Source organism: Peromyscus californicus, unplaced genomic scaffold, assembly GCF_007827085.1.
Source record: "Peromyscus californicus insignis strain IS unplaced genomic scaffold, ASM782708v3 Scaffold_21__1_contigs__length_65335640, whole genome shotgun sequence".
Taxonomy (NCBI): domain Eukaryota; kingdom Metazoa; phylum Chordata; class Mammalia; order Rodentia; family Cricetidae; genus Peromyscus; species Peromyscus californicus.
The window spans coordinates 27,183,286-27,210,761 of record NW_026294514.1 but is presented as its reverse complement, the minus strand read 5'-3'; the positions used below and the strand labels follow the sequence as shown (position 1 = coordinate 27,210,761).

Here is a 27,476-nt window from a genome sequence, read left to right as displayed (position 1 = left end):
GGAATTAATAAATCCTGACAGTGGGATAATAGAAAAGAACCACCGAGGCTGGCGACATGGCTCAGGGAGTAAAGACACTTCCTGCTGATCCTGATGATGCAAGTTTGATTTTTGGGACCCACGTGACAGGAGGGAAAAGACATCTCCAACAAGTTGTCCTCTGGCCTCCATGTGAATCATGAATGCTGCGTGCATTACACACACACACACACACACACACACACACACACACACACACACACACACTGTAGGAAAGAACTACAGGTATATGCAACACTTAAGACACAAATCTCAAACCAATTATGCCGAGTGGAGGCAGCCATGAAACATGAACTGTGCAATTTCATTTCTGCAAATTTCTAGAAAGGGCATGGGCTTCCTGGTGACGTGAGGCAGGGTCGGTGGTTGCCTCGGCATGGAGGAGGCAGGGGTTGAGGGAGGGTCGGTGGTTGCCTCGGCATGGAGGAGGCAGGGGTTGAGGGAGGGTGAGGAAGTTTTGGAGTTGATGCCTGTGTATGGAGATGGCTTCACAGATGTATATTAAAGTAAAAACTCATCAAATTTATGCAGTGTTTATTATACGTCAATAGCACCCCAGTAAATCTGTGAGAAATGAAACAAACCAATGATCCCTGAAGTAGACTGGAAAGGAAGATTGAAGAGCCCTGTGTATTTGGGTTCACTTCCTGCGGGTGGTGGGGGAGAGGAGTGTAGCTAGGAAACAGCTGGTCACGAACTCATTGTGCCTCAAGGGACTTTACAGAGAGTTCATAGCCTGTCTTCCTCACATCGGACACAAAGCTTCTAGAGCTGAGGCATGTTCCACTCAGCCCCTTCCACAGGAAAGGCAGAGCTAGGCTTATTTTCAGCCTGCCAGCTGTTCCCTTTACCCCTCACAGCAGTGCTGGTGCCTCAGCTCTCCAGCTTCCAGAAGAAAACAGTGGTCAGACTTCAGGGAGGGAGGGAGGGAACTGCGGGGGCGGGGAGGTGGGGGGAGATCTTAGGCTCCTCTTGCGATCTTGGTCAGGTGACCTGGATTTCCTCCCGCTGGGCACAGGCTGGGCAGCACTGTTCTCTCTTCTTGTAGTGTACGGAGCAGGCATGGCAGACAAAGCTTCCGCAGAGCCTGGGGAGCGGAGACAGGGAAGCCTGGGCTGGCTTCTAGGGGAGCACCTGCCGGTCCTCCTGGTCTGCCAGGGCAGCCTTTGGCTAGCTCAGGATGCTTCTCTTTTCCCACAGGCTGTATTGATATCTGACTCCAGAGCATCTATCTCCTGATGGTTGGTTTCCTCCTCCTGCTCGTCCTCCCCACGAAGTCAGTGGAGGGGGTGGGCATTCTTCTTGCACAGGGATGCAGGGACCCTCTCCCTAGACAGAAGCCCAGCGGGGCGTTCTGGGAGGTTACTGGCCTCATCTTCCAGGACCTTCCCTCCTTTGTGGCCCTGCCCAGTGTTCCCTTTCAGGAGTCTGCTTAGCAGCAGTAGCCAGATGGGGTGACCCATGTGGACAGGCTCAAGTGACTCTTTATAAACACCCATTTCCCGTTGCCCTAGCACGACGGTGAACGTCTGTAATGTCATTGTGCAGGAGTGATTGAGTCAGGAAGATCATAAGTTGGAGTTCCTCCTGGGTCACATAATGAGTTACAGGCCAGCCTGGGGTACATCACGAGACCCTATCTCAAAATAACCAACTAAACCACGGCTGATGAGATGGCTCGGTGGGTAAAGGCACTTGTTACCGAACGGGATGACCTGAGTTTGATCCCTGGAACCCACATGGTAGGAGAGGGGACCAACTTCTGCGAGTTGTTTTCTGACTTCCACACATGTGCTGCTGAGGCACATGTGTGCACGCACACACACACACACACACACACACACACACACACACACTCTGAAATAAATGCTAAAAAAGAAAGTTCTTAACACCCAAACAAATCAAACAAAACCAGGCGTGGCCCTTCCCTTGGTCCTTCCTTCCCTGGGCAGACCAGGGTCTGCGGGTGGTCCCAGGCTCTGGGCCTTCCCCATTACCTGCAAGGGTACCGCCGGGACAGACGCCTGAAGACCTTGCTGCAGCCCACGCAGTGTCCGGGGGCCACAGCCGACAGCTGCTGCAGCCTCTGCCACTGGTGGTCCTTCTCGCTGATGGACGGATGGGGCGGAGGGGGAGACAGAGAGAGGGGAAGAGGGGGGAGGGGAGGTGGTGATGGAGGAGATGGCCTCTCACATTGGCCTGCAGCTTGCCAAGTAGAGTCCATTAGATCTGGCTGTCTTTGCTTCCTGAGCACGGAGGTTGATTACATGGGTTTAGGGGACTGAATTCTAGTCCTTACGTTTGCATGATAAGCACTTCACTGACTGACCTAGCTCCGGAGCCCTCTTCAGTGGTGTGTGTGTGTGTGTGTGTGTGTGTGTGTGTGTGTGTGTGTTATTGTTCGTATGCACACATGCAGACAAAACACTCATATACATGAATAAATATTAAGAAATTAAATAGGGGCTTGTGTGACGGCTCAACGGGTAAAAAGTACTAGATGCGTAAGTCCAGCAGCCTCGGTCTGATTGCTGGAGTCCTCATAAAAGTAGAAAGGAGAGGGTGGACTACACAAAGTTGTCCTCTGACACATGTGCCCCCCTACCATGCATGTACACGCAAACACACAGTAATAAATACAAAGTGTTTAAGCAGAAATCAAACGGTGCAGAAGGGTTTATATAAAAAGCCTGGTCATCCTCCTGCTCCTTCCTTTTCCAGTGATAAACCGTTTCTCCTTGGTATTCACCAAGGTAAACACTCCTCCGCAACGGTTTCTCCTTGGTGGTCCTTCCCATATTTGAGTAACAGGCTCACAGACTTCCTTTGATAGAAAATGTTCTCTACGGAGTTCCTTCGCTGGATCGTGGAGGACTCATCTTATTTGTTACCGTCCCCACCAACTTCTCCTTCCTCCCAGTGCGGTCAGGTCCCTAGTTTGGGTTCCTCTGTCAGTTACTCCTGTCAATGCACAGGATAGAATCCTATATTCTCCTTCTGTCAACCACGAGCAATACCTTGTGACTTCGATTCTGCCAGCCTCCCTTCACTTCAGTCACCCCACCCCCCCGCCCTCGCCCCCCACTTGTCATCTGCTAAAGCAAGCAGCTGTGGAAGCCACCAGCCATGAGTTTGCTTTCATATAAATCAAAGAGGAAAACTTCAGTTGTACCAGTTCAGTATCTTAAGTTTGCAACTTCTTCACGTGATTAGCAACCATCCTATTGCAAAGCACAAATGTGAGGCAGGTTCATCTTCACAGAACATGCTAGTTCAGTCTTTTCTATTATTTAATATTACATTCACATTCCATTTTGCGCATGTGAGTAAGCATGTGTGTGTGTGTGTGTGTGTGTGTGTGTGTGTGTGTGTGTGTGTGCGCTTTCATCTGTGGTGGATAGGTACACATGTCTGTGTATGTGCACATGCATGTGTGTGAAGGCCAGAAGTTGCCCTCCACCCTTTTTTGAAACAAGGTTTCTCACTGAATCTGGAGTTCACTGACGGGGCTACAATGGCTGGCTAATGAGCTCTGGGGATTTCCTGTGTATGCCTTTCCCAGAGCTGAGGGTACAGTTGCACACTGCCATGCCTAGATTTAATACTGGGTGCTAGGGACTCTCAACTTGGGTGCTCATGCTTTTGTGGCAAGCACTTTTCCGACTGGCCATCTCCCCAGGTTCCACATTTTGTTTCATCATTCCAGTATTTTTTGAGACAGGGTTTCTCTGTGTAGCCCTGGTTATCCTAGAAGTCACTCTGTAGACCAGGCTGGCCTTGGCGCCTAGCACCAATACTGGATTCAATCCCCAGCAGCGCAAACACCAGACAAAATGAATAAGACAAATGAGTAGTATTTATGTTATTAGATAATATATATGTGTCCTAAATAAGTTGTGTTTTTAAAATCATATTGATTTATTTATTGTGCTCTGTGTGTGTATGTGTGTGTGTGTGTGTGTGTGTGTGTGTGTGTGTTGTGTGTGTGTACACATAGATACTACCATGTACACAAAGAGATCAGAGGACTCTCTGGACTTGGTTCTCTCCTCCCACCATGTAGGTCCCAGGATTTGAACTTGGCAGCAAGTACCTTTTCCTGCCGAGCCATCTTGCTAGCCCTATTATTCCTTTCTTGAAAGGCTGGGAGGCAGGATCTCTGACTGTATCTGCCCTTCAACCAGTGGCAATCCTCCTGCTTCAGTCTCCCTAATACTAGAGCTATAGGTGTGAGCCACACTCCTGGCCTTTCTGGAAGTTCCTAATTGTCTTCCTTTTAACTTTATTTTTAGTTTTATTATTATTTTATGTGTATGGGTGTTCAATGTCTGTGCACACATGTATGTAGGGCCCAAGGAGGGCAGAAGAAGGTGGCTAATCTTCTGGGACAGGAGTTACAGACTGCCTTTTGGGTGCTGGGAGTCAAACCTGGGTCTTCTAGATGAGCAGCCAGTGCTCTTAACCACTGAGCCATCTCTCCAGCCCTCCGAGTGTCTTTCTGGACTCACTGCATGACCTGCCTTTAAATTACTATTTTCCCTCTCATTATTATTATTATTATTATTATTATTATTATTATTATTATTATCACTACTACCACTGCCATCACTATTGTTCTTGACAGGTTGTTTCTATGTAGCCCAGGCTGGCCTTGAGCATGTGATTTTCCTCCCTCAGTTTTCCTTGTACTGGGAATTCAGGCATGCACCACTGTGCCAGACTTCCCCCAAATCCTTCACCACAGCAGGTATTCTGATTCTTCCACTCGTGTGCCACCTTGGCGATTCTCTTTTCTTTCTCCTAGGTGGAACTGTTGGTCCCTGAATTACATCTTCTCCTTTCTTTTCTTTTCTTTTTCTTTCTTTTTTTTTTTTTCTTTTTCGAGACAGGGTTTCTCTGTGTAGTTTTCTTTGCGCCTTTCCTGGGACTCACTCTGTAGTCCAGGCTGGCCTCGAACTCACAGAGATCTGCCTGCCTCTGCCTCTCAAGTGCTGGGATTAAAGGCGTGCGCCGCCGCCACCACCGCCTGGCTTACATCTTCTCCTTTCTTGGTGTACTTCTTTTTTTTTTTTTTTTTTTTTTTTTTTTTTTTTCTGGAGCACATCCTCAACAAGCTTCTTAAGAAAGGCTGTGTGGGAGTTGAATTTTCGGAGACCTGTCTGATTAATGGCCTGTGGCCATCACCTTAGTCATTCAACTTACGGTTTATCTGGACACGGAATTCTACTTCAAGAGTGGGCTTTTCTGAGAACTTGAGAATGATTACATCATAGACGCTGACACGTGGTGAGTCCCCCTATCCTTCTGTGCTTTGTGATTTCCTCCAGATAACTTGAAAATAATATTGCTCTTTGCTTTTCTGAAACTTCACAATGGCGTATCTAGGTAGGAACGGCAGTTTTCCCCTTTTGTTTACTGTGCTGAGCATTCAGTGAGCTCTAAAGACGGCAGTCTGACAGAGCCTGAAAATGCACATTTTTAACCTTTGGAATAACTTATTTGATAACCTGCTTAATTTTAGTTTCTTCTTTTTGGAAACCTCTGCCAGTTGGAGAGGGTATTAGGACTCCTAGGTGTGTGTGTGTGTGTGTGTGTGTGTGTGTGTGTGTGTGTGTGTGTGTGTGTGTGCAGGTGGGTGTACATACATTCGTGTGCATGCATGTGAAAGCCAGAGGTTGACACTGGGCATCTTCCTCATCTCCTGGGCATCTCCACCTTGTTTTTTGAGACAGCGTCTCTCACTGGACCCAGAGCTCAGCCATTTGGCTGGATCAGCTGGCCGGGAAGCCCCAGGGATCCTCTCGTGTTCATACCCCTAACACTGTTTATAGGCATGCTACTCCCAGCTTTTAGCGTCAATGCTAGGGATCTTAACTCTGGTCCTCATGATTATATGGCAAGCATTTACCCCCTGAACCGTCTTCCCACCCTCCCCCCTCCCCACTGATTTCTATGCCTCCATTTCTCTTGTTACTTACACCCGCTTTTATCCTGTTTTCTGGGAGCCTGCTTTTAATCAATTAATTAGTTAATTAATATTAATTATGTTAGTTAGTTTGTTCGTTTTGTTTTTTGAGACAGGGTTTCTTTGTGTAACAGCCCTGGCTGTCCTGGAACTCTGTAGACCAGGCTGGCCTCGAACTCACAGAGATCTGCCTGCCTCCGCCTCCCGAGTGCTGGGGTCAATGGTGTGCACCACCACCGCCCGGCTTATCTTTATTTTCTGATCCTTTTGGTGAATTAAACAAACCAACAATCATATGTTTTGTTTTGTCTCACTATAGCCCGGGCTGCTCTAGAACACACAAGCCTTCTGCCTCCACCTCCCCAGTGCTAGCAGGACAGGGCTGAGTGTGTGCACACACGTGTGGTCAGAGGACAGCTTTCAGGAGTTGGTTCTGTCCTTCCACCACAGGCTCTGGGGCTCTACTTCAGGTCATTAGGCTTGCGCGGCAAATGCCTTTATCTGCCCTTCTTAAATTATTTGCTGGCTTCCTCCAAGATGACCCTGTTCTCTTTTCATTGTTAATGTGTAAGTTTTATGCACGAGAATTTAGTTCTGGATGAGTCCAGCAATCTGCTCATTTGCATGGAACCTGAGACCAGTGGCGTTGGGTCTCCTGAGCTCCATGAAAGGAGTGCACATATGTGTGAGCGTCCATGTCCGTGCACACGTGTGTCTGGTATCTCCCTACCTGACCGAAGGGCGAGTGTGCTTTACATGTCTCCCCCATCTCAGTGGGCTTGGAGGCTTGAAATAAACCCTGGTGAGCTCAGCTCTGGCACCTAGAACAGCTGCCCCAGGCTCGACCCACAGGCCCAGAGGCTTAAGGAAGTCCAGTAGGCAGGTAGGTGTAGGCATGTGGCCATGTTGTGGTATTCTACATTTCTCTCTCTCCTTTGAGTCCCTTCTAAACTCATGAGCAAGAAGGGATGGGATCTCTTCTGACCAGGATGGAAAACAGAGGGCAGCTCTTGAGGTGAGACCATCATTATTGTCAGAAAACGCTGTGGTTTATATGCTGTCTTTAGTGGCCAAGCCAGCACTGACCCTGAGTTTCCTCCTCTTTAACATGCGACATGTAATTAGTGATAGTTTGAGCTCACTAACAGAAGCAAACAGGTTCGCATATGAAAGGTCTAGAACCTGAGAGTTGCTAGTGGTGTGGTCTTCCAGCCCGGCTTCCACAGTCCTTACCACTCCTCCTTTCTACCCCAGCTCCCAGCCCCATTCTTACTGAATCAGTTCCAGCACCCTCCTTTTCATGGCCCGGACCAGGTCCCTCTGCCCTTCGAGCTCCTTCTCATACATGGCGTCCCTCCTCTCAGCTTCCTGCTGCGTCTGCTCCAGCATCACTTGCAAATGGGCTCTTTCTGCCTGACACCTGGGAACAGGAGACTCAGTTTTAGGAGAAAGGCTCAGAACCTGTGACGGGAGTCCCTGGAGAAAAGCCAGTCTACAGATAGGTACAGTGTCTACATACACAAACGTACAGAGGCGCCTAACACACATACATTATACTCCACATGTACTACATATTGCACACACTACCAACACCCACCACCATTCTGCAGTGCTCGCGCGCATACACACACACACACACACACACACACCAATAAACGTGCATACCACACACCAAACTGAGCACCTATGACAGATTCAGCGACTGTAGAGAAACAGTAACAGGGCCTAACCACGAGTGTTCCTGTAGAGGGCGCTACTGATCATTTCCTTCCCACCTTCCTGCCTTTCCTCTTCCTCTCTCTCCCTCTCCCTCCCTCCTGCCTTCTTTCTTTCCCTCCCTTCCTTTTAACATTTCCACTTTAAAATGTAACTCTCTGGAAAGGTATGTTTATGGGAGGCCTGTCTGGAAGGGGGGGTGACTGCCTAGCAATCTCGTCAGGGAACACTCTGACCAACTGGGAACAACTGCATGTGGAGGGCAGCAGTGGAGGCCTTGGGGTGATTATCTCGTTTAAAGTATTTTTAGAAGGTGTGGTCATATTGTCTTTTCAATTTAAAAAAGCAATAGGAAAAATATGGCTTTCCTACATTTCTGTCTCCGCGCTGGGTTTGGAACGGCCACAGCTCTATTCTTGCCTTTTCTTGTTGTTGTTAGTGGTTTTCTAGAAGGCTCCAAGAAGCTTACTGAATTGGAAATAAAACAGCCCAAGCTTCTCACTCCATGACCTAGCTGGGAGTGTATACCAGCCAGCGGTGGGTGGATGCTAGTGAATTCAGGAATCAAACCTAGGGCCTTGGGCTTGCCACCAGGCACTCTGCCAATTGAGCTATACCCCCAGTCCTTGAACTATTGACTTTTAAAGTATGGCCGTTTAGCAGGCCCCAAGACCGAAAGCTGGGTGCACTTTCAAATCTCACCAAGAACCGAACTTCCAAAAGGCCCATGAACGCAGGCCTTGTCTGGACTTTTCCTAGTTGCTGACTTCCACCAAGCTCCTGTAGAGGGCGCCACTCAACATTTTCCTCATCCAGTTCTCTTGCTTTATGTGACCACCATGGGGTATGTGTGTTGGGTGGGTGGGAGGGAAACCTACCCAGGCCCCTGCTGTGTGCTGGTGGCTATTTCAGGTGCCAGGAAGAGGGCCGCAGCCATGGCTCCTGTGGGACTTCCGGTAATTAAGCCAAGTTCTGTGACAGAGCCCACCAGAGGCCGAGATGGAGACTAGAGAAGGGGCTGGGAAGTCAGCTGAGACAATACGGCATTGAAGTCAGCCTTGCCAGTCGGCGAGGCGGAAGTGGTCTGTCTGCCTGGGTGACTGAAAGGAGGCTACCAGGCAGGGAGCCCCAGGAAGCAGGCAAGAGATGCAGGGAGGTCAGCCGGGCCCCCGAGGAAGCCACTGAATATTTCAATGACGGGAGTGGATGTCGGGGGAACGAAGGTGTCTTGAGCCCCTAGTATATGCCAGGCATTGAGCTGAGGAGCCACAGCCCTGCTTCATTCAATTTTCACAACGTCATCAGATGGGCAGTCTATGCCTCATTTTACAAGACAGAAAAGTAGCGTCTCAGACAAGTTATAATTCTTACCTCGGGTCACACAGTAAGAGGACCAGAAGTCTGGGCATGGGGCCTGAATGTCCAGCTCTGAATTCTTTAGTCTTCTCCACACTTTCAACCTGGGACCCTGGTCACCAGTGCTGAGTGGGCAATAGGCGGGCAGAGCAAATGGCTTCCTGTCAAGTCTCTCTGTCTTTTAGGATGGACTTCCTGGGTTTTGTTTACTGTAGGACACCTGTCCCCGACCCACGCGTGATCACATAGGTACAGCAAATGCAAGTAGAGAGAACGTGCCCATAGAACTTGGAGGGCTGGTGGCGAACCCCTGTCACTGGCTGGATGCCCTGGTCCCTTTGCCCACTGGTGGGCTCAGTGCTTGGCTCCTGGGTCTGGGAGGTGCTTGCTTTCTAGGCCTGGGAGTTGCGACTCCATCTGCCATCTGCCATGACTCACGGCTGTCTCTCAGGCCACCTCTCCAGCACCTGACTTCTTGCCCAACAGCCCTCCCTCGGAAGTCTGACCAATGTCCCAGGCTTTACAGGTTCCAGGCTCTGCTCTGAGCTTTCCACACAAGCCCATCCATCCCAACCTTCCCCACCTCCGAGAATAGTTGTTCTCAGCTCTTTCTCTGAGATCCCCAGCCCGTCTCTCAGGAAGCCCTGCTTCAAAATTTACCCACAAACCAGCAGCTGCACCCCCTCTGTCACTGGCCCAGGCTAAATACTTCTGCTCTCCTCCTGCTGTGCTGGCTAGTTTTTAAAGTCAGCTGGACCCAAGCTAGGCTCACATGGGAAGAAGAAATCTTAATTGAGAAAATGCCTCCATAAGACTGGCCTTCAGGCACGTTTGTAGGGGCTTTTTCTTGATTGATAATAGATGTGGGAGGGTCCAGATCACTGTGGGTGGGGCCACCCCAGCAGGTGGTCCTGGATGGTATAAGAAAGCAGCAGGCTGAACAAACCCGGAGTGAGTAAGCAGATAAGTGAGAGGTCTCCACGGCCTCTGCATCAGCTCCTGTCTCCAGTTCCTCTCTGACTTCCCTTAGTAACGCACTGTTCTGTGGAACTGTAAGCTGAAAAAAAAAAAAATCCCTTTCCTCCCCAAGTTGCTTTTGGTCATGGTGTTTTGTCAGAGCAATCGAAACCCCAACTGAGACACCTGTTTACCAAGGAGCCCTCTGGAAAGAAGGCCTCCTGGGAGCTGCTGGTGTTTGCATAAAGAGGAAAGGCAGAACACACTGAAGGAGGAGCAGGATGGAAGGCCCTGAGGTGGGGCTGGGCATAGCAGGATTCAGGAACATGATGGAGGCCATTTTGGCCGCAGTGGGATGAGGAAAGAACCCTCCAGTCTCGTTCCATAGGGTCAGCCTGGACTAGCCAAGTCTATGAACTGAAAGTAAGTTGGAGAATGACTGCTAACGGGCACAGGCATTCTTTTCTTTGGTGTCTTTTTTTCTGAGACAGGGTTTCTCTGTGTGGCTTTGGAACCTGTCCTGGAACTTGCTTTGTAGACCAGGCTGGCCTCGAACTTAGAGAGATCCGCCTGCCTCTGCCTCCCGAGTGCTGGGATTAAAGGCGTGTGCCACCACCGCCCGGCTAGGGGCACAGGCGTTCTATAGGGAGTAACGCCAGTGCTGGCGAATTGCCGGTGCTGATGGTGGCACAACTCTGCCACGATACTAAGAAACTTCTGAATTGTTGAAGAATTTATAAAGCATTTTTTACATATTAAAAAAAAAAGAAACAATCAGACCATATCCTTCCTCTGCTTGGACTCTATAATGGCTCCCGCCTTACTTCGATGGAAAGCCAAGGTTATTTTGATGACTTCCCAGGCTCTCTCTAAGTTGGCCCTGTTGTCCACCAGACCTCTTCCCCGACCCCCAACCTGACTGGGGCCAGAATGGCTCCCATGATTCTCCTTGGACCTGCTTTGCAACTTCCTGCCTCAGGACCTTTGTCCCTGCTCTGCCCCCTGCCTGGAACCTCTTTCTAGCTGGTGTCCCAAAGGCTGGCTCCTTCCTTCCTTCACATCTGCGTGCAGACATCAGCGCTTCTGAGAGGCCTTCAGCGGCCGTGCCACCCTCTCGAAAACATCGCGGTGGTCACTTCTCATTCTCCTTCCCTATCTTTTCTCCTTAGAACTGTACTTCAGGGGCCGAGGAGATAGCCTTGCAGGTAAAGACGCTTGCTGCCAAGACTGCCATCCCGAGTTCGGCCCCTGGGACCCACACGGTGAAGGAGAGAACTGACTCAGTTGTTGTCTGACCCCCCCCCCACGTGTATGCCGTGGCACATGCCACATGCACACCCACAATCACAATCATGCGCACTCATCCCTCACACCTATGCATTAAAATAAACAAATAAATAAGAGTAATAAACCCACCCCAACCCCATTGCTCTGCATTTCACTTGGCGATTCCTACTTACGGCCAGTAACACGAAGGCAGGGGTTTTGTGTTTTGCCCGCAGGAATATTTTGGGTTTAGGATGGGTGCCCGAAGTGTTTAGGAATGACCAAGTGACAGGTGGCAGGGTGACAGGGGTCTGTGAGGGAGTGCCCTCAGATAAGGGAAGACGTTTGGTACTGGGACATCTCTCTGGAGCCTCTTAGCTGCTCCCACCAGTTCTTCTTGAAGCCACAGAGGCTCTTGCATGGCCAAGACCCCCCACTTTCACTTAGGATCTGAATCACAGGAGTATTTGCTGGTCCTAGCAGCTCGGGTAGTGAATGGAGTCCAAGGGGCTTTGGGTTGGAGTCTGGGCTCCCACATCTGCCCTAGCTGTTCAACAGACAGACAGAAAACTTCCCGGTGATTCAGTATGAGTCATAGACACGCAGCCTCTGGTAAGGGTGGGCTGTTCCCTGACCTTGCTTGGAGAAGGTGTTGTGGTGTCCTCTAGAGACAGAGGCAGCGTGCAGACCCCGGGCCTGTGAAGACCAAAGGGAGACTCAGGAAGATTTTAGCATGGAGTAGACTTTTGAAACAGGAAGGGTTATGACAGATAATGCCTTTGGGGCCTTGAGATCAAGGCAAAGAAGGGAACATGGAAGCTACCTGGTAGAGAGAGACAGGGAGAGTGGAATATAGTCAGCTCTCTGGTTTGAACCAAAAATGTTTGGGGAAGAAAACAAACAAATGTAAACTGTGTGTCTTGAGCATGTCCCAGGGTTATTATTATTTTTTTCTTCTCATGGTTCCTTATACAATGTAGTGGTACGACTATTTTCACAGCATTCAGACCAAGTTAGGGAGGTTCATATAGCCCAGGGGAGGGCGTCTGGTGGTTCTGTGCAGACCCTACACTATCTTTATGCAAAGCACTTGAACAGCCATGGGTTTCAGTTTCACTTGGGGTCCTGGAACCAAACTCCTGCTGATATAGAGGACTGTGTTAAAAACAAAAACAAAAACAGTGCTAGGAGGCGGCGGCGGCGGCGGCGGCGGCGGCGGCGGCGGCGGCGGCGGCGCACGCCTTTAATCCCAGCACCCGGGAGGCAGAGGCAGGCGGATCTCTGTGAGTTCGAGGCCAGCCTGGTCTACAAAGCAAGTTCCAGGACAGGCTCCAAAGCTACACAGAGAAACCCTGTCTCGAAAAACAAAAACAAAAACAAAAACAAAACCCAACCAAACAAACAAACAAAAAACTGGACTGGGGCGGTGGCTGGGTTGGTAAAGTGCTTGCCTAGCAGGCACTAAGCCTTAAGTTTCATCCTTAGTACCATATAAACTGGGCACAGAGGTCCATGTCAGGAGGATCAGAAGCTCAAAGCCATCCTCAGCTACACAACAAGTTTCAGGGCAACTTGAGCTGTATAGCAAAACAAAATTGGCTGCAGGAGCCAGGCCCGGGGGCACAGGACTGCCACCTGAGCGCCAAGAGAGTGAGACAAAGAATTGCAGAGTGGAGGTCAGTCTGAGCTGCTGGAACTGACTACATAACTACACAGAACAGCAAGAAAGCCCACTGCTGTGGAGTCAGCCAGGGCAGGGCTTGGCGCTCAGGTTCTGTCGGCTAACAAGCTGACACTGAGTAAATTATGCAAGTTCTGGGTGAGTGACAGCCATTGTTGGGGTTACGGGGAGGCTGAAAAGGGGTGAAAAGGTTGCATAACAGGGAGTAACAACAACAACAGCAACAACAACAAAAAAAAAGAGGAACAAAGCCAGGCATAGCCGTTTATGCCTGTAATCCCAGCACCCAGGAGGCTGAGGCAGGAGAATTGCCCTAAGTTCCAGGACAGCCTGGGCTACAGAGTGGAATCCTGGCTTTAAACACTGTGTGTAGGAGATGGATTTGGAGGCATGGTGGAGTCAGAGCAGATTAAAAAGGCGGAGCTGCCCCCCCCCCCCCCCAAGAGGCAGGAGGTCAAGCGCAGGAGGATCCCAGGGTCAGGGAGCACGGCTGGCTCCTGAGGTTTTCAGGGAGGTGGGGAGCAGAGGAACTGTGAGTGTCACAGGATCAGGATTGATGCCCAGGATGGCACTGGCCTCAGTATCCTGGAGTTGTGCCCAGCACAGGGCCCGATACACTGGGATACCCAGGAGTCCTGGAGTCCCAGCCCTGCGGGTGTTGCCAAGGTTACCTGATGAGCTGCTCCTGGAGCGCCTGCAGCTCTTCTTCCTGTGCCCGCAGCAGCTGCTCCTGGCGCTGGGCCTGTTCCTTTGCCAGCCGGAGCCCATATGTGGGGTCCTGGGGAAAAGATGGGCAAGGAAGGGTTGGAAGACAACAACCCAGCTTGGGGCTCAGCCGATGAACTTCCCTGTGAGGCTTTAGCCACACTTGGGTGAGTCTGGGGTTATCACTTTTTTTTCCCAAAAGTTGCCAATTCTTGGACCTGGAAGACCCTGGCTAGGAAGGAGGCTGGGGGACATCTTGGGAGCTATCTTTGGGGAGAACTTCTGGGAAAAGCATGTCAAAATGTGACTAGTCCTGGGGCAGGGAGGTGGTAGTATAGCAAAAGAGCTTAGACACTGGGAGATCTCTGCCCTGGTAAGGGAGCCTGAACTTTGTGACCCAAAAGACTTGCTGGGATGTGGTTCCTAACTCAAATGTTGGCATGGCTAGGCAGGAAGTACTGATAACTGAAGTAGGCCTCATACAAAGCAATCATGGGAAGGGACACCCTATGAGCTGAAGAATGTGTGACTTTCAAAGGGTCTCCCCAGATAGTGACTCCGAGAAGGCAAACCGAAATTGATTTGCAGAGCTCTGTGTGATGGCACATACCTATATCTCCAGCATTTGGGGGTCAGAGGCAAGAGGATCAGGAATTCAAGGACAGCCTGGCTATATAGCAAATTCGAGGCCAGCCTGAGTTGCAGAAGATCTGTAACTCTGTTCACAAACAAACAACCCCTTATACTGATCTGTGGTCTGGAATGGCCTCAGTCTATCACTGTAGCCCTTTTCGTCACAAACCAGGAGAGAGGAAGCAATGGACAGGTACCTTGGCCATCTCCTGCACGGGCACTTCCGCTTGATCCTCCAGCCTGCTCACGCTGGTCACTCTTGTCCACTCTTGTGGCTTCTCTGTGGGGGAGCCTTTCTTTACTCCCGGGCTTTGCAGGACCCAGGGCTGCCCTAGAACACTAGGCTGATTCCACCCCTGCCTGTTCCCTAATGCTGTGTCATTTACCCTTCCTTGAAGGCTGGGGGTCAGCAGCCCTTGGTCACGGTCCCCATCTGCTGCCTTTTCCTGGGTCCCCTCTGTTGCTCTCTGACCTTCTGTCACTGACAGGCTTCCTTTGCCTTCATCTTCCTCTCCTGTCACCTCCCTTTGAGCCTCCTTAGCCCCTTCCCTCTGTTGCTGGCGGCTGGCCGCTGAATTCTCCAGGGATTTCCTATTCTTTGGGCCTCCCTCCTTCTGGTCTCGCTCAAATCCCTCCCCTTCTGTTTCCCAAATGCTCTGGGGACAGCTGAGGCTCCGGGGATCCCCCTTCTTCTTTTCTGAAAAGGTGGGAAGATGGCCATGCTGCATGGGGGTAGGGAGGCCAGGTAGGCGGTCTTCTCTGGGTGCATCTTGCAGAGAGCTGGTTCCACGGGCGTCTGGCCCCTGTAGCTGCTCTCCTCTGGAGCAGCTCACCTGTAGAGAAGTCCCATCTCAGCATCTGGTCATTGATCTGGGAGAGAGCCCTGGGCCAACACGGCTTGCTTCTTATTGGACTCCTAGGCCTCCTATTGGGAAAGCCACCAGAGCCGAGATAATCTCAGGCAGCACCCCCACAAGACCCACAAATCTGAGCTAAGAACAGCAGGAGTCTCAGCTCCTCCCCTTCCTACCTCCAGTCAGTGGCATCTCCCTGGGCCTGGGTTGATGTTGTGCCCCCCACCCCCACCCCCCGAATTCCTCCTCCACCTTCTCCTTTCACCTTTTCTCCTGTGCTTGATTTTGTGCCTCTACATTCTCATCTCTAAAAGGGGAACAAGAATTCCTGGTTTATAAGATGGCGACAGAATCTTAAACAGACAAGTGACTACTCTCAAGAAGTCTCCCCTGGTGGGGATGTAGCTCAGTGGTGGACCACTTATCTAGTATGCGTGACCCTGGATTCGATCCTCAGCATAGCAAGGGCAGGGGAGCCTTCTCTCTGCTTCTATTTTTCCCTTGGCCATATCTGTACCCTCCAGTCATCCTTTGATATCAGGGGAGTTGGCTCCAGGACCTCAAGATGCTGCTCAAATGCCTGGATACTCGAGACTCTTCTTTAACGTGGTGCGGGACTTGCCAATAACCAATGCGCATGCTCCAGTATGCTGAAGTCCTTTTTAGATGACTTTAATACCCCACACAGTGTCAATGCTGTGTAAGTAGTCATTATACTGCCTTGTTTGGGGAACACTGAGGGTGAAAGAACCCACAATGTTCAGAACCAATGCAATCAGTTTTTTTCTAAATATTTTGTATGTGCGGTTGGTTGAGTCTACAGATGCAGAACCCACAGATGTGGGAGGCTGACTGCACACTTAGCATGGATTGCCATGTGTTCCGGATCTGTCTCCACGAACAAATCTCGAACTCTTTCGAGGTCTGAGACTGAGTCCTTCACAGGGCCACATCTGGTGTCTGGAAGCTTGTGGAATGGTGACAACCTCAAGCTGCCACAAGAGACTAGAGAGCAGGAGCCAGGAGCCTTGTGCTGAGCTCCATGGAGGTTGTCTCAAGCCATCCTCACAACTCCCCTAGGACAGAAACTCACCTGAGAGGACCTTTAGCTGAGGTTAGAAAGGGGCAGCACTGGGCTGTGACTTGGGAAACCAAGCTCTTGAGTTACTCCCCTAACTGACACAGGCCAATTTGAACACCCAGCCCAGAGGTTTCAGTAGAAGTAGACTTCCCGGTCTGTTTGCTGCAAGCCTCCAGCCACCCCATTGCCCTCTCCTGAGAGTCCCAATGGCTCCTACAGGTGGCACCAGAGCTCCCTTATTCTTCTTATTCCACCTCCTCAAGAACAAGACTGCTCCCTCTCCCTGCCCTCCTATCCCTTGCTTCACACATGGCTTCCACCTCTGTTCTGGTTAGCGCTCTGCACACCCACAGGAGGCCCTGCTCAACTTGGGAGTGCCAGGAGATCGATGATCAAGAAGCAAGTCGGGGTAAAGGTAGGCAGACACACCTCCTTTGGGTAACCTTTGGGCTTTCTGGGTCTTCTTTCCTGGGTCTGTCTGGGATTGGAGCAGCGGGACCTGAAACCAAGAGGCAGAACATCTGGAGTCTTTAGTTGGCTTGGTCCTCTAGTGGAGGCTGCCTGGCTTCAGAGCCACTCATTCAGACTACTACCCTTCCCATTTCCACCTTCCCCCGAGTGATTCCCTTTCCTCATCTAGCCAGCCATCCCATGTTCCATCTATACATCCATTGCATCCTAGCATCCTATCACCTATCCACCCTTCTCACTTTCCACCCTGGCCAATTAGCCTTTAGCAGCATGGCCTAGCCTGAGATGATACTGAGGAAAGAGAAGACTAGAGAGTGGGGACAAGGATCAAGAAGGGGAGGGAAGCAGGCTTCAAAGTGGGGGAGAAACCACCATTTGTACCCAGATATGGCACCTATGAACCACAATAACCAACATGTCGTGATAACCCTAAGGGTGTAGTAGTGGTACACATACCTTGGTCGTAACCAACAGCTCTCGAATTGGAATGAAGACATACCCAACAAGAGGGTAAATCATGCCTGGTACTGGAAACCTAGCCTACTACCCAAGGGTAGTGAAGTCAAGGATCTTGGAGAAGAAGCTACAACCACTACTTCACTAAACCAGCAGAATCCTTGGCTACATTTTAAATATTTGTCCTTATACCCACAGACCAGGGTAGTCCTCACCCTTCATCAAAGAAACGTCTCTTTGCAACAGATGGAGATCATTACAGAAAACAACAACCCATCGGAATGAAGGGTTGTGGAGCCTAGTCCCAACTGATACATATACAATACAGCTACATGTAAGGGATTATCGCAGAAGTGGGGGTTGAAAGGTGAGCCAGAGAGTCAGGGAGTTGACTGCAAGGCTGTGTCTTCTAGGAATGTCAGAATCTACACCTAGAAAGTCTCACCAACATGACTGCCCAAACATGAGCCGAACAAGGACAATAGCCATAGACATGCTAACACAAATGAGGAAAAGTTCACGAGGACTCAACCCTGCAAAAAGAACTACTAAGGAATGCTGAGAGTCGGAGAAAACAGTCTTCCTCAGGGAAGAGCCCATTGATTGGTTATCCAATACCAAATGGTTAGCCCTGAAAACATACACACATATAACATTATACAGACTGAGTGGTTGAATGTGTGTGTGTGTGTGTGTGTGTGTGTGTGTGTGTGTGTGTGTGTATCTCACAACAATTAATGAAAAAGGAGCCCATGAATTTGAAGGAGAGCAAGGAAGAGTATATGGGAAGCTTTGGAGGGAGAAAAAGGATGGGGGAAACAATATACTTACAATCTCAAAAAACACTTTTTTTTTTGTTTGTTTTTTCAAGACAGGGTTTCTCTGTGTAGCTTTGCGCCTTTCCTGGAACTCACTCTGTATCCTTAACTCACTCTGTAGCCCAGGCTGGCCTCGAACTCACAGAGATCCACCTGCCTCTGCCTCCCGAGTGCTGGGATTAAAGGTGTGCGCCACCACCACCTGGCTTCAAAAAACACTTTTAAAGGGAAGAAAGAACGGCTTGGGTCGGAGGCTGAGAGCCCACTCACTCTGAGAACATGGGCCAGGCTTCATCCAGGTCTGGCCGCTGCAGGTCCAGGTTGAAGGCAACTCCATTGAGGGCATAGAGAGAGTCCAAAATGTCTTCCTGGAGCTCAGGGCACAGCAGAGGGCTCCGGGGGCCATACCATTCCCTGTGCGAAGATGGACGAGCACATTTGGAGGTGGCCACTCGACCTCGAGAATCGGCACACCACAGGGGACCTTCCCGGGCAGGTGTGGCTGAGCTCAGCCTTGGAGGGCAGAGGCCCAAGCTGAACTGAGGACCCTTAAGCCCTTCCTCCTTTCTGACCCTCATTCCCTTATCCTTAATGGTCAGGCATCCATTTAGGAGTGAAGGAGGGTAGTGGGCTCAAGTGTCCTACATGGGATGATGGCCTGGCAGTCCTACCGAGTGAGATCTGGGCTCAGGAGGCACAGCTGCATGGACTCGGCCAGCTGTCCATGGGCGAGGCAGAGTCGGATAAAGGCGCGGCCCTTTCCTAGAGAGGTCTTCAGCTGCAGGGTGTGGGGAGGACCAAAGAGAGGGCCACATCAGGATGGGGAGCTGGGCCAAGGTTGGAGGAGGACTGTGTGGCTGGAGGTGAGGCCAGGTTCAGTGAGAGGTGAGGAGTGGGTGAGAATTCTGTTAGTGGAGCAGGTATGAGTGAGTGACAGGGGACCCAGGGAAGGGCTGTATGCCCGCCTTGAGCCATTCTTGGTCCGGGGCTGGTACCAGAGCTTTATCGTGCTTCCAAAGTCCATCCCTTCCCCATCTCCTGCTACCTTGTCCTGTGAGCATACGAATCTGGTCTGCTCCGTGTGTCCCCGCTGCCGTCGCAGGGCAGTGAAGAGGAAATCCCAGTAATCTTTCCGAGTCCCCAGGAAGCTCCTCTGCTCCTTCTGGTCAAACTAGGATTGAGATGAGGAAAAGGAATGTGTGCCAGCGGTTCCTTCTGGAACCTACTAGCACCCTGGCATGCTGGGAAGGCAACTGAGAAGAAGAAAGGACTCCTGTCTATAGACAGGCCCCTTTTAGGGAGAGATCTGGCTCTGCCCTTAGGATGGAGACAAGATATTTGCTCTCTCTGAGTATGTGTTTACACTCATTCATTCACAAACACTGAGTACTTTACTATGTGCGGACCCCATTCTAAGGCCTGTGAACAATGAACAAGCCGACCTCATACAGCTCACATCTTGGTAGGGGAGTCGGAGGATGAATAAGTTAAGTTCTTAAAGCACACAGTGTGTTAGATAGTGATGGTGGCTGTGGAGGGGGAAAAAAGGAAGAGAATAGGAAGTGTGTGTGTGTGTGTGTGTGTGTGTGTGTGTGTGTGTGTGTGAGAGAGAGAGAGAGAGAGAGAGAGAGAGAGAGAGAGAGAGAGAGGCTCAAATTTTAGCTTGAGGAAGCCTTCAGACCTGAGGGTCATGTGAACGGATGTCATACAAGTATCTAGGGAATAGCATTCCAGGCAGAGAGAATGTAAAGATAAAGACCCCTAGACAGGTGCAATCCTGGTGTGCTCTGGGGGTTGAGACAGGGTCGAAAGAGTGCAGCTCACTGTCAAAAGATGACATCAGAGGAGGAGGAAGGATAATTACGTTTATGTGTGTGTGTGTGTGTGTGTGTGTGTGTGTGTGTGGGTGATAATCAAGGCTCTCAGGAAGTAGAAATGAGGAGAGAATGAAGGCCAGTCCTAGCTTCTAGGAGGCAGTTTATGTCATGAAAGACTTGCTCACTGAGCAAGGGGACAGTGAAGGGTAGCCAAGGAAGACAGTGGCTTGGGTATGTATCTGGGAAAGCTCTCCTGAGTATTCAAAGCCAAAGACTAGGGGAGGGGAAGAGAGGGAAGGTGGACATTCCCACCTGCAGCAGCAACTCCAGACAGCCACAGAGTCTATGTAGCTCAGCGCTGGTGTCTGTCACGGGCCCCTGCCCGTCCCCATATCCTTGGAGGATGGCGGAGACAGCGTCTGCAAGGAGGGATGGTAGACAGCAGGCATCAGAGAGCCCAGCCTCCAAGGGAGATGCTCTCCAGACCGCAGCTCACCCCCAGAAAAGTCTCACAGGACATACTCACCTTTCAGATTCCTGGTGATCTTGAGGATGGCCCCCTCCTCTGCCATGGAGGCTTGGAAGTGAGGTGATTCCCTGTGATCCTCTGGCTTCAGCTGCCCACTTTCCTTCTGTAGAGATGGGATGAGAGTCTGGAGTTGAGAAAGAATGAGAACACACCGGGTTCACACAGTGCATTAAATGGTGGGATGAAAAACAACTCTTCCTTCCTTCCTTCCTTCCTTCCTTCCTTTCCTTTCCTTTAAAATTTAATAGTTTACTGAGTACACTGCAAGGGATCAGAGTTACTTCTTGAAGGCTGATGTATAAAGATGTGAATGTGGCTCCCACTTATTGGGTCATCCCTGGTGCCGGTCACCCTGATCATTGCTGACATCTTTTATCTCATTCAGTTCCCTTGGTAGCCTCCCGAGTGTACTGTTACAGAAGATGGCTGGGCACAGAGAGGGTAAATCTCAGCCCCGTACCACAAAGCTACAAGCTGAACCCAGATCTGTTTACGTGGTATGAGCAGAATGCCTGCGCCCTGTGGACACCCGCCTGGGGGAACTGTTACCTCCTCTCCCCCTGGATAGCCCCTGAGCTTCAGCAGAGTGTCATCGCCTTGAGACCTACATTAATCCTTTCCAGGGCCCCAGCTGAGTGGAAAATGTGTGTTCCCTGGGGAGAGCAGGCAGAAGTAGGGGTACAGAGTTGGGACTGAACTCAATGGTGAGTGTGAGGAGTAGGGTGCTTGGGTTTACCCCCACCATTCTGTCTCCAACTGGTCCTGGCACCCAGAGAGGGATGCTGTTGCCCTTGAAGGATTGATGAGCTTAGGCTGAGATCCTGGCATCCAAGTCAGGCCCAGGACGAAAGCCCAGGTGTCCAGCCTTCTAGGCTGCAGGAATGGAGTTTGTGGGGGGGCGGGCAGGGCGGGTAGCAGCCCTGTGGCAGTGGATCATGGGGAAGGAAAGGAGAAAGAAGACAAGAAAGGAATGAACAGCAGTGTATGGGGCCCAGGCCTGGGAGTCAGAGGACGCAGGACCACCCTGGACTGGTTACTCACTCACCGTGTGTCTTCCCAACAGTTCACTCAGGCCCCGGTTTCCTTATCTGTAGACCAAGAACTAGACAGAAGTTCTCGACAGACCTCCAGGACTCCTCTATCCCATCCCCAAACCCAGGGACTCCCCCTGCTCACCTGGGAAAGCCTACCTAGTTGGAGTGTGGGCAGCAGGGTTCTGCAGCCTGAGTGTGTATGTCCCTTGTGACTGTGGGCTCCGCACAGCCCTTCCTGCCTGGGGAGTGACTCAGGCCCAGCCTGGAGAGGGCTGGACCAACCCTGGCCAGGGAGAAGTAGTAGAGAAAGATCAAGGGCACTGAGGCAGAATGGGTGGCTCCCTCAAGCTGATCTGGCCTAGGGCCAGTTGGTGGTCAAACACAAACCCCATAGAGGCCTCTTTCCCCGGGCACCTGCTCCTGTCTTTCTGTCTAGTTGCCAGAAGATGGCAGAAAGAGGCTGACCGAGGCGCTAGCGGGCTCCTTTCTCTCCGGTTGGTTCCTGTCACTGGCCTGCAGGTGTCACAGGTGGAGAGAGGACAAACGACCATCGAGTATCTTCCCCCCTCCTCTACCCCAGCCAGCTGCGCGATCCTCGTCAGTGCTGGGGTGCCTTCCTCCCAGCCCTGGTACCCACTTCCCGGGGACGGAAGTAAACGCTCGGTCAAGCGCCAGGTGGGCTGCTCTTGTAGGGTGGCCTCTCTTCGTTGACCTCGCTCAGCTTCCTGATGCTGGCTGGGGTCATAGTTTTTCTAGGGTAGACTGGTCTGGGTGGGTGCTGGTCCTGGTAACTGGGAACCGAGGGTTGGAGACTTCTAGAACTACTTTGACAAGGTAGAGGAACCACCTGTAAGCAGGGCACAGGGCGATCCCCAAGTCTGCTGTTCTCTGCTCCACGTCCCGCCCTTTTCCCCCCCGGTGCAGAACTCGATCCCAGCGACACCCGTCCTCCCTGTCGCCGTCTCTGTCCCCCGCAGATCCCTTCTCTGGTGTCAGTGTCTCAGTCGCTCGCTGGTCCCTCTTTCTCGCGCTCCTAACTAAGCTCAGCCCGTCCCAGGGACCCCGCTGCCGCCCCTCCCGCGTTCCCGCGCCTTCGGGTCCCCTCCCCACCGTCCCTGCCTCCTGCGTCCGTGTCGCCGCCCCTCGCAGGGCCCCCCGCACTCCCACCGCCTGGCAGAGCCGCGGTGGAGGCGGAGGCGGACTCCGACGGGGCGGGCCGGGGGCGTCGCCCTCCTTCCCCCACGTCGCAGACGCCCTGGGCCCGAGAGGTCGCTGGGCTGGGGGCGGGCCAGCTCGCGGGTAGTCCGCGTCCCCGCCCCGGGCCCGCCGGGCGCCGGGCCGGATGGGCTGCACCGTGAGCCTGGTGTGCTGCGAGGCGCTCGAACCCGCGCCCCCCTGCGGCCCGCAGCCCCCCGGGACTCCGCCGGGTCCTGAGCGGCCCGAGCGCTGTGAGCCCGGGGGTGCGGCGCGAGCCCAGAGGAGGCGGCGGCGGCTGCTGCTTCAGGTAGGGTGCTGCGGGCTGGGTGCGGGCTGGGTGCGGGCAGAACCCAGTCCACCTGGGACAGTAAGGAGTCTGGGAAGGTGTGGGTTGGGACGTGGGAGGGCCCTGCAGCCAGTTCCGTGGAGGTCACATCTGGGCTTCTGGTGTCCTTGAGCAGAGGGTGCCCTAGAAGGGCAAATACCTGCGAGCCGTTGTGGGCAGGTCTGTGAGCCAGCACTACCGAGCTTGAGGCGGGAGGATAATAATCCAAGGCCAGCAGCATAGTGAGATCGTTTCTCAAACAACCTAAATCCGACCCAAACCTTAAACAAAAAGCAAAAACAAACAAGAAGAAAGAGTTGAAAGAGAAAGTGGCAGAGAGAGGGAGAGAGGGAAGAAGCAGGCAATTAGATCGGGTGAGAATCTGGAACCACCAGAGGGTGCTGGGGCAAAGAGGGAATGGTTAATATCCCCTTCGCCTGGGGTGGGGAGGCAGAGTGTTGGCTGTCTGGATCTGTTCTACCAGGAGGAGGAAGGGGCTGTCAGAGCCAGGGCGGGGGCCCATTGGCAGAGTGTGAGGAGGTTGGTGGGACAGAGGCAGCGGCAGGGAAGACCGGGGGGGGGGGGGGGATGGAGGAGGGTGGGGCATTTAGCTCTGCACCCCCTTCCTCCTCCCTCTTCTTTTCTGGCCGAGTCTTGGAACCTGGGTGTGGGAAACTGACCAGAGGCAGCTTGATGTGGTGTGAGCGGGCTGTCTGGACCCCCCAGGCTTTGCATGGGCTCTGCATTTTCCTGGAGAAAGTGTTTTGTATTACTAAGGGCTGGCCAACTCTCCTCCAGCCCGTGCAGGACCACAGCCTCCCTCTCCATGGGGGCAGGGGGAACAGCCTCATGGGACTGTGTGCTGAACTATGTTCTGGGTGATACTGGCGTCCTACAATTTTTTCTCCACGGAGGCCAGTAGTCCTCCTAATGCGTCCTGCAACCACATCCCAGCCCCTCCTTATGGACCGCAGGGAGGCCGATGTGGCTATGTGTACTTATGTACTTGTTTGAAAGAGCATGTCGCTGCCTAAGAGGCCCCTCTGCACTGCTGGACTGGCTGTCCCTTTAGGGCACAGATGAGAGCCTTATTTGTGGTTAAATGCCACAGCCACAGGTTGGGAATTTGTAAATGAAATGCTCTATCCTCCAAGGCAGTAGGCAGTGACTGGGCATGATGAGGGACAGGTTTGGGGATGGAATTCTCATCTGTATCCCAAAGTGGCTGGTGCCCTAACTGGATTCTCATGGAGCCTGGGGAGGAGGAAGGGCTTGGGGAGCCTGGGAGTATGAATTGGGCACCCCCACATCACTGGTGATGGCAGAGAACTGGGGTGACATGATAGAGTTTTTAGACTGCAGGTTCCCCCCCCCCCCCCAGAATCATTAGGGTGGCTTTCCCCCACCCACCTACCCTTGGTCCAGAGCTTCCCACTCTTCTGTCTTTTGCAAGATGTCCAGGGAGGTGAGGAGAGAGTGGCCCTTCCTATTTCAAATCCTGGGTTTTCCCTTAAGGGGTGAGTCTGAGCTGCTTCCTGGGGTCTGGGGCTTGGAGTAGAGAGCCCTGGGAGGCATCTCAGATTCCAGGGCTCCCTGTTTGTTGCTCTTACCTCCTGCTTGGCTGAGACCATCCACTTCCTTGTTCTGCCTGCTGCTTTTCAGACAGGTCCCCAACCCTTCTCCTCTCTTTCTGCCTGTGGGCTCAGGACTTAGACTCCCTCCTAACTCTCCTTGCAGCCAGCTTTGATATGGTGGGGGGATGCCCACTGGGCATGTGAGGCTGCGCAGGGATGGATAATTGGGGGCTGAGATCCGGGAGAAGAACCAGGGGCTCTGGAGGTTGGTGACTCAGGAAGAGAAGGGGGGAGGGATTTGTGTATGCCCTGTGTGACAGCGTCAGGGACAGGGATGTCTGTATTCGGGAACAAGTGTCTGTCTGCATTTGGATGAGCTGGTTTTCCAGTGGCCTCTTGGGAGAGCTGGCTGTGACTCATCCCCTCCCTTATCTGCATGGATAAGGCTCCATCTCAGCCAAGTGCCCAGGCCCTGCTTCAAGCAGGGGCTGCTGGGCCGGCAGCTCTTCTTGCTTAGCCAGGACCCCATTCACAGGTAACTCTCAGGAGACTATGCAGTCCGGGAAAGAGCAGTCTGTGCCTATCACGGGGGCCCTTGCTGGAGGAGGTGCGAGACTCATGCTCTTGTTCTGGATAAACATTGCTTGGGCTCTCACCCTCCCGAGAACCCGGCTCAGAAGCTACTAGGCATCTGGGCTGGCAGCCAGGGCTCTCCTACTGCCACAGACACGTGCCAGCCGCCATTCCTGCCTGGCCCATCCCACGGGCTAACTTGGTGCCCTGGGGCGGGCTGGATGTCTCCGACTCCCCATCTCAGCCTTGCTCTTCTGATGCCCCCTTTGCCCACTGTGGTATCCCTGTCTCCTTCCTCTGCAGTTGCCTTTCTCACTCTGCGGAGGCGCCCCCCCCCTTCCTGGCCCCACCCACTCTGTCTCTCCAGCCAATCTGAGACCTGCCCCTCCTCCCCGTTTGGAGGGTGCTGTCTGCTCCAGCTTTGCCCTGTCTTGAGCTTGGATCCTATACCCCTCAGCTGGCTTTTGTTTTTAATTATTAATTTTAAAAAACATTTTTATTTATTTATTTGTGTGTGTGTGTTATTGTGCACATGCCATGGTCCATGTCCTGTGAGAGTCACATCTCTTCTTCTACCATGTGGGTCCCCAGGATCAGACTCAGGGCGTCAAGCTTGGCAGCAGGTGCCTGTACCAGCTGAACTGTCTTATGACCCTCAGCTGGTTTCTTTGGCCCTCAGAGTTCGTGCATGCTGAGCCCTCCTGAGGCTCCTGTGGGGGCCTGAAGAGGAAGGAGGGTAGGGATTGTTGGCATCCCTCCTGAATGTTCCCGCCAAGCTTCTCTGACCTGGGCGCCAAAGGGCCTGGCGGGCATCTCTAGGTGCCAACCTCGCCTCCTCACTCTGTGCCGTATCCAAGACAAGTGGGTGCTTGTCTGATGGTGGCGGGAGCAGCAGAGAGAGACGTCAGGCCGATTCTTCCCTCCCAAAGCCGTCCTTTGGGGTTACTCCTCTGGCCTCTGCTTCTCCCAGCCGGGAGTCCCTGAAAGTTTAGCAGACCTGCAGCCACCCCTGTTGGAAGCTCCTACAGGATGGACAGTTCTGTGTCGAATCCAGCTCTTAGCCCTGGGGTTGGGTTACTTCCTTTTCTTCTAGTTTGCTAGAGTTCTAGAGCTCCAGAGCCGAACAAGACCTTAGTTCACGGTTCTGAACCCGGGGTGGCCACAGCTCCCGGTGACAATGTGACGAAAGCTATGGATGCTGTTGTTAGGGAGGAAGGAGCGTGTGCATGCCCGCACAGCTGCTGCACACACAGACACTCTCCTGCATCTCTCCATATTTACCCTGGCTCCGCGCCATCTGCTTTGTGTTTCACAGATAAGCACCCCCAAGGCTCAGAGAAGGGGAGTGACTTGCCCAGTGTCACACTTCATGTAAATAAGTGTCAGAGCTTCCACTTTACCTCAGGTGTCCTGGCCCCAGAGAGGTGGGAGTTTCGTCCCCAAATGCAACTTTGGCTTTTTATCTCCTGCCAGATAGGAGCCTGGTTGTTCATTGGCTCCATGTTGATTCAAGTAGTTTGGGACAAGTGGCATCAGGTGAGGAGCCGGGGAACAAGGCAGAAAGCAGGCAGCCCTTGCTCTTGCCCCGGGGGGACTGTCCTTGGGTGGGAGAGATGAAGAAGGCTGCTAATGGTCACAGTGCCAGGGGTCGGGGAGGCAGGTCAGCCTGTCACGGGATGACAGCAGAGTGATTGGCAGAGAGAGGAAGTAGTGCTTCCGGAGGGGGCTGGAGCAGAGGTAGGGAAGGGAGAAGGCTGAGAGGAAGGAGTACCATGTACAAAGGTCCTGGGGTGGAGGGCGGTGGGAACTTCCCACAGAAGTTACAGACTTTCTGTGGCTGTTCTGGCTCCTTGTCTAGGCCATGAGCGTGGAGGTAGAATAAGATGGCAGCGTGACTCCTCAGCTTACAGATAGGGTGGCTTAGGAGGCCCAACCCATTCCCCGGCTCAGTTAGAGTATTTCACAGAAGCGTGTACAGACGCCCCACTAACTCAGACACTCGTATCTTTGTGCTCCACGTGTAGAGTTAGGAAACAGCCATTGGTATGCCTGTGATTCAGGGGGCTGAGGCAGGAGGACTGTGAGTGAAGGGATGGATTGGGTTATATAGTGAGACCCTGTTTCAGATAAGGGGGGGGGTTATCTGGGGATATGGCTTGGTCATAGAGGACTTGTCTAGGTATAGAAGACCCTGGGTTTCATCACGAGTTGGGGGAGGGGGAAGAAGAGAAGTTGAGTTTTCCAGCCCAGCACCCTGACGCTCTCCTTCCTGCCTCCTACGGCTCATTGATTTTTCCCTCAAAGGGATGTTCCCTGTCTTGCCTTCTGTTAGCACAGACCGGCCTGGTATAGGATGTCTCATGAATTGAATGGAGTGCTGAATTTTGTGCCTGCCTTATAACCCACACTATGGCCGTGGCTTTTATCCC

The 27,476-nt window shown here is 52.3% G+C and overlaps 2 protein-coding genes across 3 annotated transcripts in view; one reads left to right on the top strand and one right to left on the bottom strand.

Annotated features, from left to right (window-relative positions):
* Positions 1-603: 603 nt before the first annotated feature.
* On the bottom strand, positions 604-22,724 carry Rufy4 (RUN and FYVE domain containing 4). The gene is made up of 11 exons (XM_052749838.1): positions 20,342-22,724; positions 20,128-20,234; positions 19,044-19,169; positions 18,670-18,776; positions 18,269-18,412; positions 16,683-16,752; positions 14,516-15,151; positions 13,652-13,758; positions 7,278-7,424; positions 2,037-2,147; positions 604-1,126 (listed from the first exon to the last, which is right to left on the bottom strand). Exons 1-11 carry the CDS (start codon positions 20,385-20,387, stop codon positions 1,024-1,026), a joined length of 1,704 nt encoding a protein of 567 aa, XP_052605798.1. The 5' UTR covers positions 20,388-22,724; the 3' UTR covers positions 604-1,023.
* A 5-nt stretch (positions 22,725-22,729) lies between these two features.
* The window catches only part of Tns1 (tensin 1), a 222,643-nt gene continuing 217,896 nt past the window's right edge, over positions 22,730-27,476 (top strand). The window contains exon 1 of one of the 2 annotated variants that reach the window (XM_052749829.1): positions 22,730-22,882. The gene's annotated coding sequence lies outside the window, so the exon portion shown is untranslated. The remainder of the gene's footprint in view (positions 22,883-27,476) is intronic. The other variant, XM_052749830.1, reaches the window with a different exon arrangement.

Excerpts from the sequence above, each read along its gene's own strand:
- Rufy4 (XM_052749838.1), bottom strand. The coding sequence starts at position 20,387 with ATGGCAGAGGAGGGGGCCATCCTCAAGATCACCAGGAATCTGAAAG. Across the intron at positions 13,759-14,515 it reads CCGTGCAGGAGATGGCCAAG|GACCCCACATATGGGCTCCG; the intron begins GTACCTGTCCAT and ends TCTTTTCCCCAG. Across the intron at positions 7,425-13,651 it reads CTCCAGGAGCAGCTCATCAG|GTGTCAGGCAGAAAGAGCCC; the intron begins GTAACCTTGGCA and ends TCCTGTTCCCAG.